Below are 10,412 nucleotides of genomic sequence, written 5' to 3'. Positions count from 1 at the left end.
TTGGTCACTAATAAGTGCACATTACAATCCGCACGCATAAGCATTAAAACGCGTAAAAGACAAAAAAAAAGACCAAAAATAAAAATGGGCCCGTCGCTCCGCGCTCAGAGACGCAGCCGCAGCGCCGAAAAGGAAAAGTCGCGTCGGAGCGGTGACGTAATCTCCCGGAGAGAGAGAGGGAGAGAGAGAGAGAGAGAGTGGGACGGAGGGGGGAGAGGGTGAGAGAAGGGGGTGATGGGGGGAGGAGAGAGAGAGAGGGACTGAGGGGAGAGAGAGAGAGAGGGACTGAGGGGAGGGAGAGAGAGAGAGAGGGACTGAGGGGAGGGAGAGCGAGAGAGAGGGACTGAGGAGAGAGAGGGAGAGAGAGAGAGAGAGAGAGAGGGAGAGGGAGAAGGAGAGAGACAGAGAGGGAGAGGGACGGCCGCCGGACTCCATTAGCCCAGAGGCCGGGGAGACGGTTCGGGATACTTCTTTTTTTCCGGGACTCGCTGGGCGCGTTTGTCCCCTCGGTTGGACCGCATGAGTTTGCTGAACTTGTTGCGCGCTGAAGCTTCGGAAGTTTGAGAGCTGATTTCGGTCTTATTAGTGAAGGTAAGTGACCGCTGTTCACTCGTATTTTCCTCTCTCTCTCTCTCTCTCTCTCTCTCTCCTCCGCGTTTCTTTTGCGCAGTACCGCCGGAGCTCCGGCTTCTCGCAGAAACCACTCGGCGGCCTTTTGTTTCACTGTTGGCGAGTTGAACAACTTTCCGGAGACTAAAGTCCCGGGTCCGATCCCGGAGAGAGAGAGAGAGAGAGAGAGAGAGAGAGAGAGAGAGAGAGACTCCTCATTCACAGCGCCGCTTACGCAACCGGCCACACGTTTCTCATTCCTCTTTACCGTTAGATAAAGTGCGGCGGGAGAGAAAGCCACACTCTCTACTCCACACCTACACCGGCTCTCTACTCCACACCTACACCTACACCGGCTCTCTACTCCACACCTACACCTACACCGGCTCTCTACTCCACACCTACACCACACCGGCTCTTTACTCCACACCTACACCTACACCGGCCCTCTACTCCACACCTACACCGGCCCTCTACTCCACACCTACACCGGCCCTCTACTCCACACCTACACCTACACCGGCTCTTTACTCCACACCTACACCGGCTCTCTACTCCACACCTACACCGGCTCTCTACTCCACACCTACACCACACCGGCTCTCTACTCCACACCTACACCACACCGGCCCTCTACTCCACACCTACACCTACACCGGCTCTCTACTCCACACCTACACCTACACCGGCTCTCTACTCCACACCTACACCTACACCGGCTCTCTACTCCACACCTACACCACACCGGCTCTTTACTCCACACCTACACCTACACCGGCTCTTTACTCCACACCTACACCTACACCGGCCCTCTACTACACACCTACACCGGCCCTCTACTCCACACCTACACCTACACCGGCTCTTTACTCCACACCTACACCACACCGGCTCTTTACTCCACACCTACACCGGCCCTCTACTCCACACCTACACCACACCGGCTCTCTACTCCACACCTACACCACACCGGCTCTCTACTCCACACCTACACCTACACCGGCTCTCTACTCCACACCTACACCTACACCGGCTCTCTACTCCACACCTACACCTACACCGGCTCTCTACTCCACACCTACACCTACACCGGCTCTCTACTCCCACACCTACACCTACACCGGCTCTCTACTCCACACCTACACCGGCTCTCTACTCCACACCTACACCGGCTCTCTACTCCACACCTACACCCACACCGGCTCTCTACTCCACACCCACACCGGCTCTCTACTCTACACCTACACCGGCTCTCTACTCCACACCTACACCCACACCGGCTCTTTACTCCACACCTACACCTACACCGGCTCTTTACTCCACACCTACACCTACACCGGCTCTTTAATCCACACCTACACCTACACCGGCTCTTTAATCCACACCTACACCGGCTCTTTACTCCACACCTACACCGGCTCTTTACTCCACACCTACACCACACCGGCTCTCTACTCCACACCTACACCACACCGGCTCTCTACTCCACACCTACACCTACACCGGCTCTCTACTCCACACCTACACCGGCTCTCTACTCCACACCTACACCGGCTCTCTACTCCACACCTACACCACACCGTCTCTTTACTCCACACCTACACCTACACCGGCTCTTTACTCCACGCCTACACCGGCTCTCTACTCCACACCTACACCACACCGGCTCTTTATGCCAATCGATCCGTTTTACTGCTGCTCAGTGCATTTTGTTCCTCTTCTGGTCTCCACCAGTTCCAGCACCGACCACCATTGATTCCATGATTTGTAGCTGTGATCTACACTGACTGACCGGCCACTCCTGTGTTTGGCAGGATGGCGCTGGACGGTATACGGATGCCCGATGGCTGTTACGCCGATGGCACGTGGGAGCTGAAGATGCACGTGACGGACCTCAACAAGGACGTGTCGCTGAGGGTGACCGGGGAGATCCACATCGGCGGGGTCATGCTGAGGCTGGTGGAGGAGCTCGGTAAGAGCAGCCTGGCGAAGTTCCTCGGCTTCGTGCCGGCTGGGAACGCCGGAGGTCCTCCTTCCTCTCCACATGCTAGGGCTCTTCTGTTGGTTGGGGGAGTCTGCTCGGTGGTAGTAACCTAGTGGGTAACACACTCGCCTGTGAACCAGAAGACCCAGGTTCAAATCCCACTCACTACCATTGTGTCCCTGAGCAGGACACTTAACCCTGAGTGTCTCCAGGGGGGGACTGTCCCTGTAACTACTGATTGTAAGTCGCTCTGGACAAGGGCGTCTGGTAAATGCTGTAAATGTGAATGCTCGTGGAGGCATCTGAGGGGCGTGATGCAGATGCCTCTCGGTTGTCCACCAGGTGCCGTCCCAGGTCACCGTCATTCAGCCTGAATTCCGACGTTGACACCCGGGTAGTTTTACGGAGTTAATTTTTAATTTGAATCCGGCTTTTCTGGACGGCGGGGGGGGGGGTGCGTGGTTGCCGGGACGCATGGGGGACGCGCCGAGCGAGCGGGACACGTGCGAACGGGCCCGGCGAGCCGAGGGCGCACGTGCTAATCATTAACTCGGCCTCCTGGGAGCGCGCCTACCTGAGCGGGAGACGTTCCCACTTCCTGCCGGGTCCCGCGGCCCGCCGGGGAGGTGACAGACTCGATGCCAAACCCTGATAAACAAGTCAAACGTCACACGTCGCCGCTACTCGCACGCAGCTGCGACGGAAACCCAGCGGGAGGCCGCCATTCATTTGGCAAACCGATTCAGGCGGCCGTTCCTCCCGCGGCCATTCGGGAATCAACAACAGCGTTTATTTCTTATGGAGCCCGACATCACATACAGTGTGTCTCCATGTCCCCCTCCCCCCCCACTCACACACACACACACACTTGACCCTTCTGCACACAAGGAAAAACTCCAGGAGAGAGGAAATAAAAGAAAGGAAGGAACCTCGGGAAGGAGTGATAGAGAGAGGGACGCCCTTCCAGGGTAGAGTGAGCCAGTGCAGGGCTGGTGAGGGCGGTAGTAGCCTAGCGGGTAACACACTCGCCTACGAACCAGAAGACCCGGGTTCAAATCCCACTTACTACCATTGTGTCCCTGAGCAAGACACTTAACCCTGAGTGTCTCCAGGGGGGGACTGTCCCTGTAACTACTGATTGTAAGTCGCTCTGGATAAGGGCGTCTGGTAAATGCTGTAAATGTAAATTTGTCCAAGAAGAGGGAAAAGTCCTACAGTTGTAGAGGTGGAGACGTCCACGTTTGGAGGAGCTGGACAGTGCAGAGTAGGTTTTAGTGTCCGTGAAACAGCTCTGTTTTATCTGTCCCCTACCCTTGCCTGTGACATTGTGGCATGTTTTGGATCAGGCGGCGGTCACGTGGGACACCGCGGGGGGGGGGGGGGGGGGGGGGGGGGGGGCATGGGCGGAGCCGGCACTCACGCGGCGGCCTGGGTTTGCTCCTGGAGCCGGGGGCTCTGTGAAAGGCCCTCTGTGCTGCCGCTCGACGTGCGTAAATGTCACACGTCCCCCTCCCCCGGCAAAAAAAAAAAACCCCGCTGTCCACGATCCTGAGTCGACGTTTCCCGGGGTACATCCGCGGGACCGTCCCGCCTCCCTCTAAATCTCCACCTTTTTTCAACCGGGCCGCCACACGCTGGTTTTAATGGCCCGGAGGGGGGAATGCCAGGAAAGCTCTTTCTTATTGATCCCAGCCGCCGCTTCCGGCACGGCTCTGCGCGGCCGCTTTATTTAAGACGCACCGATTACGCCCCGTCGCCTCAGAGGCCGCGTCGTCCTTAACGATTTTCCGTTGGCAGGCCCGGCGCTTTTAAGGGCACTTTGTCCCGTATTAAACGTGTGCGTGAGGGGGGGGGCGTTAATGGCCGTGCGCTGGGAATACCTGGGAATTGTGCTCCTTTCGGGTTCTACAGGGGGCCTGTTTGGCCGCGGGCGGCGCCACTTCCTGTTGCGAGGCGAGGCCTTGTTGCCTGACGTTTTGCCCGTTTTTAAAAATGGACGCCGGCTCACCGCCCTCCACTGCAAGATCCCTCTCACCCCCCCGGGACATAGCCGGAGGGACGGGGGGGGGGCGTGCCAATAGAGTTCCATACAAGTCGAGCAGGAAATGACTCCCGGCGTTTGGCATGTTCCCTGGATGATGCCGTCATTCCGGCATTTTCTGCAGCCTGCTCCAGCCCTCGCTCTCCCTTCAACATTCCGGGGTTTTGCAGAGTTGTTCCCTTTTTTAGACCAGACCATTTTTTTTTCTCCAGCTGTTAGATAAATGTAAATAAGCGAAATGATTGTCACACGGTGCACACAGTGAAATGTGTCCTCTGCATTTAACCCATCACCCTGAGTGAGCAGTGGGCGGCCATGACAGGCGCCCGGGGAGCAGCGTGTGGGGTCGGTGGCACCTCGGCGGATCGGGATTCGAACCGGCAACCTTCTGATCACCGGGCCGCTTCCTGAACCGCTAGGCCACCGCTCCCACCAATGTTGTGTGTTGTATGATGGAACGAGAAAACAGAAACACATCTCTCACCTTTTTCGGGACACAACACAACGTAGAGTTTGACTTGTACGGTGAAAAGTCGCCGTGATGCCATTTTATAACGAACCGTAGTCGCGAGAGGAAATATCGCCGCGGGCCGCGTTTGGCCAGCTAGGGGGAAGATGGGCCGCTGCTGACAATGGAGCAGAGCTTGTGAGGAAGCAGTCGTGATTTAGCACAGGATGTGTGGCTTCCCGTGCACTTATTTATTTTATTTTTTTCTTCTACCCTCGACCCTGTCGCCGTGATTAGAGGCTTTCTGGGAGTTCACGGCAGGCGTGCCGGAATTCACGATTTCTATGGCTCCTCCACCTTAACCGGGGTTTATGTTCACAATAGATTTGAAAAAAATGACAATGCAGATTTTTCTCATGTGGTGTCTCATTTGCATTTTATAATATAAAACGTAACGCAGGTCTTCCTGCCCGGGCAGAGTATCTTGTCTGCGGTGAAGCTGACTTGCCGTCCTGCGTGGTGCAGCAGGCGCTGCTCCTCGGCCCACTTTAATCTATTAGATGGGAAGTAGTTAGGCTAAGTAGGAGCCCTTCCCAATTCCGCACTTTCCTGTCGCACGGACCAAATCCTGCTGGGATTTTCCGTGCGCCGGTTTGCCGAAGCCCGGGTTCGTGCTCGTGTGTTCCATTTTACCGAGTGTCAGCGTTGTCATGGGGGCGACCATTTACCAAACGATAAGAAGAATAATAAGAAGAAGAATATTTCAGTTTGAAGTGAATGTAGGTTGTATTTTTTATTTTTTTCGTCCCAGTTTAACTGTATTGAGGAGACGTTACACAATTACACTATTAAGTCAATAACTAGCGCTGCATGGAGTTCCAATGTGTTTTTTTCCAAATTCAAATTTTATTTGTCACATACACAGTCATACACGGTATGATATGCAGTGAAATGCTTTTAGCGACTGCTGCAGACCACAGTATTGCAAATATTGCAAGTAAACAATGAACCAATATGCAACTATCGTAAACTTAACCAAATATTACACCTTTATGTCTTTAACCTAAAACATAAAATATGTGTAACAGGTAGGCTGAAGGTGTGCAAATAGGTGGTCAAAGTATAAAGTGACAAAGTATAACTAGGTAAATGTGTAAGGTAAAAAGAGTTAAAAATTAAATTAAGTTAAAAGTTTGTCTGTCTTTCTCGTGCACCGCGGTGAACCGGCACATTGCACAACGCTCTAGCCTGCAGCAGCTTAGTGGTGTGTTTCTATGGCATAGATAACAGTGTATTAATATCTTGTACATTTTCGGTTCAGCAGCTCTCTGGCCGCCTGGTGGTTTGAGCCTCTGAAGAACCAGTGGCTCAATTTAATATTTTTCTGGAAAAACCCCGACGCGACTTCCTGTCTGCGCCAAACATTGTGGTCGGTGAACGGTGTTTATGACGTCATTTCTGCATCATTTCCGCCTCAACTTCTGTAGGCCGCTCTCCTCCTCATTAGCATTTAAAGCTACAGACACCGAAACTTTGCATCCTGGGAAATCTCACTGTGGCGCTGGATCAAAGTGGTCTTTATAAGTAATTGAAAGTAGCTAAGTAACTTTACGAGAGACAGACAAACTTTTAACCTTTAATTTAATTTTTAACTCTTTACCTTGCACATTTACCTAGTTATACTTTGTCACTTTATACTTTGACTCCACCTATTTGCACACCTTCAGCCTACCTGGGGTGGTGGTAGCCTAGTGGGTAACGCACTCGCCTATGAACCAGAAGACCCAGGTTCAAATCCCACTTACTACCATTGTGTCCCTGAGCAAGACACTTAACCCTGAGTGTCTCCAGGGGGGGACTGTCCCTGCAACTACTGATTGTAAGTCGCTCTGGATAAGGGCATCTGATAAATGCCGTAAATGTAACTTTTACTCAAAGTACATTTAAATGGTCCTTTTTCTAGTAGTTTTTTTTTTAGGTGGGTACTTTTACTTGAGTTTAATTTAAGAAAAGTTCAAAAACATTTTTTACTTATTTTTATACTTTTCAGCACTTTTCACCACCTGCTGTTGCTTCACAACCGGCGTATTTTGGTTTTCTAGCTTATCGTCCACTTGGCTAGTTTACGATGTTCAGTGTAAATACTGCAATATATCCAAGTGGACGTGGCAAGTCTGCTCGTGTGTCATTGTTGCTCTTGTGAGTACAGTTCTGAGTGTTGGTGACATGGTCCATTGGGACGCTCGTGGTCGCGTGTGGTGGTTTTTGTCTTTAATGTCCACTCGTTTGCCGTGGGGCGACAGTCAGCTTTGTAGAGATGGAGTAGGGGGGTCTCGGCACTGTGCTCTGGGTGGGTATTTTGTGTAATGTGATTGTTCGGCCTCAGCCTGTAATTGTATAAAACTCTGGACACACATATGACACAAATTATGACACAAATATGATTGTGTGTGTGTTGTTTATAAGGGGCTACAAGAATAACCCGTGGAACAATAGCCTTTTATATGCAGTTCATGTCCTTCGAAACTGCACTTTCAGAACTTTTAGAACGTGCCAGTTTGGCACAGTCTCTGTTGATTGTTTTTATATTGGACATTGATAAGAGTAAAATGTAGAAAAAATAACTAATAACTATGGGTGTTGAAATGAATCACACAATCGATGCATCGCGATGCAGACGTGGACGATTCTGCATGGGTGCAGTGCAGAACGTAATCGATTCTGTGATAATGACGTTACTTGGTGATGTTCTGGCGGCGGTGTAAAAAGGGGTGCCGGCACCGACAGGGCCCCGACCACACGGACGATCAAAACGAACGCCCTCTGAACACCATATGCGTTTGTGCTGCACTTTGTTGCTGCGTTCGAGTGCCGCTCGCTTGACGCCGTTTATGGTCGTCGGGATTTCGGTAGAAAGAAAACGTCGTATGCGCCATTTATTCATTCGTTGATAATTCAATCAGAACCCGAGACCAGAAACTGGTCCAGAGTCCAAGCCACAGTTGAAGCCACCTTCTAGCCACAGTTCTGTACTGAAGCACCGTTCTTTAGTTCTGAAAGATCTTCATGTTGGCTTAAGAACCGGTGATGTTTACCGTCAAGGACGTTCGCCTCTGCATGCTTGGGTTGGGGTCGCGGTGAAGCCCTTCACCCGGCTGCGTCAGACCCACGTTGGTTCCTCCTGCTTGCTCCATGCCAAGGCTAAAGCAGAGATTGGCCTTGTGGATCCAGTCCGCCCGGACCTAAGCTGGCCTGATCCGTCCAAAGACTACAGGTGAGCTCTGTGCCAACAGACAGCTGCCAGGTGTCTGGCGAAGCCGCGGAGATCCACCAGGCTCCGCCGGTAATCTTCGGGCTGAGATGCACCCCCCACCCCATAAACAGGTCACATGGAGACACCCCCCTCATCAGGCTGAGAGCGGATGGTCTGAGGACGAGATTTTGAGGCCGTCTCGAGTTTGAGTGTCTTGTCCCGATTCAGGGTCACCCAGAGGAGGGTTCACGGTCGCCGCGCCCCTCCCCCGCCGACTCGCGGTCCCGCTGTTCAACAGTCTATCGACGTGAACACGTTGCGTTCGGAGGCGTGTGGTTGTCAGCTGGACCTGTGGACCTCGAGGTTGAAGAAGACCGTCTGCTGGTCTGTAAGGTGCACAGTTAGTGAAGGTTTACACTGAGAACATGACGTCTCCCCTGCGGGCTGATGAATGTTCCGGAAGCGGTTTGTCCTTGTACCCTGCTCAAACGGTACTTTTTGTCTTCCGTATAAATCATTAAAAAACACATGAATATCTCTGCCTGGGATGAGTGGAGCAACGTGAAGCTGCAAAACGAAGCGCTGCAATGTCCTCGTTCATTCTGTTCTGTGCTAGATGGGCTCCTACGGTTCTAATTCTAGTTCCTCAGCTGCAATAAATGCTCAATAAATTTTGCCCCAGATCGATCGAGGCTCCCCGTAATAAAAAAATAAAAAATACGCCTCGCACGGCATCGACCTTATGGTTGTTGTGCATTTTCCGCACGGCATCCAGAGTGAAAACACACACACACACACGCGTGTCTGTTTCCACTAAAAACACGGCCATCCCGCCACGTCATGGGCCGTCACCAAGGAAACGCTGCTTCAGCGTGTGACAGGGTGTATTTTATGATTTAATCAGTTCATCCCAACCCCTCTCTCTCTCTCTCTCTCTCTCTCTCTGTAAAGAGCGGCCTGTAATGTTCCAGTCGCATCTGTTACAGGAACATAATGGAAGGTGGAAATAGATGATAATGGACGTCCATTCTGGGCTTGGACTGTCCTTCGGTTTCTTATGGATTTTCTATGGTTTACTGTTTTTTCTCTATCTGGTTTTAATGGCGAAACTGGGCGCCTGCGCTGCGCCTGCTCCGCCCCCGAAGCCGGCGCATATGTGGAATTGTCAGCTGCGCAAACACTTCGGCCGTTCACACAATTACGGGGCGATTTGTTTTTGCTGTCCTCCACCCTCCCTGGCCGGGTCGCCCCGTCCCCTGCGGCCCGTCCCTCATAAACGCATGGGCAGGTGGAGGAGGGACCGCTGCAGACATGGCGCTATTCACACTCGAATATTCATGCGGGCGTGCATGCGTGGCCAGGACTGGTTGGTGCTTCATTGGAGGAGGTGGATGAACCTGCCCCACCACCCCCCCGCCCAGCCTCCCGAAGGACTCTGGGACGCCGTTAAAACACGGCCAATTACTTAGCCCTCATTTGGACTCTGCATTACGTCAGCTCCCGGGAGGATGGGGGGGGGGGGGGGGGGGGGGCGTATTTTTAGAGGCGCGGTGCCATTGGGCCGCAGCAGATTGAATTACTGGCCTTTATTGGGGTCCTTTGATAGACGGTTGCTGGGTCGACTTCCCTCGCGGTGCGCGAGCGTGATGCTGGGAAGGAGGGCGGAGGACCGGTGCGGGTTGCTGTGTGTATATATTTACATGTACATATTACAAGCAGCGACCTACCAATGTACAGCAATGGCAGCCGTAGCTCGACGCTGACGTGTTGCGCTGGTGCACTTCCAGCACCAAAGTTAGGTGCACCAAATTTTTGACGGCATAGCATCTAACAACATGGTTTAACATGTCATTTATTTCTCCTTTTTAAATCGCTGTCCATATAGGCAAAATTGACTATGAAAATTGCAAATTATCAAATAACAATCTGGTTACCATAAAGTTCTTTATCTGAAGCACAATTCTACACGGAAGGTGTGTTGGTGCTTAAGGTGCTTCCCTGAGCCGAAATTAAAACAAGAGAAAATTCTACATTAAAAGTGCAAGTGCTTCTTGATTGTCATCTCGGCCTGAAGATG

General features: G+C 52.3%; 1 protein-coding gene across 4 annotated transcripts in view; it reads left to right on the top strand.

The window, feature by feature from the left end:
* The first annotated feature begins 389 nt into the window (after positions 1–389).
* Positions 390–10,412, top strand: part of fermt2 (FERM domain containing kindlin 2) — a 34,741-nt gene continuing 24,718 nt past the window's right edge. For 2 of the 4 annotated variants that reach the window (XM_028982190.1, XM_028982189.1), the window contains exons 1-2: positions 390–591; positions 2,424–2,581. In XM_028982190.1, the coding sequence (XP_028838023.1) occupies positions 2,425–2,581 (157 nt within the window). In that variant the 5' untranslated portion in view covers positions 390–591; position 2,424. Of the gene's footprint in view, positions 592–2,423; positions 2,582–10,412 lie in introns of those variants that run through there. The other 2 variants (XM_028982192.1, XM_028982191.1) reach the window with 1 other exon arrangement.

Source organism: Denticeps clupeoides, chromosome 1, assembly GCF_900700375.1.
Source record: "Denticeps clupeoides chromosome 1, fDenClu1.1, whole genome shotgun sequence".
NCBI classification, from domain to species: Eukaryota; Metazoa; Chordata; class Actinopteri; order Clupeiformes; family Denticipitidae; genus Denticeps; species Denticeps clupeoides.
Note: the sequence above shows the minus strand (reverse complement) of the source record. Positions and strands in the feature narration are given on the sequence as shown.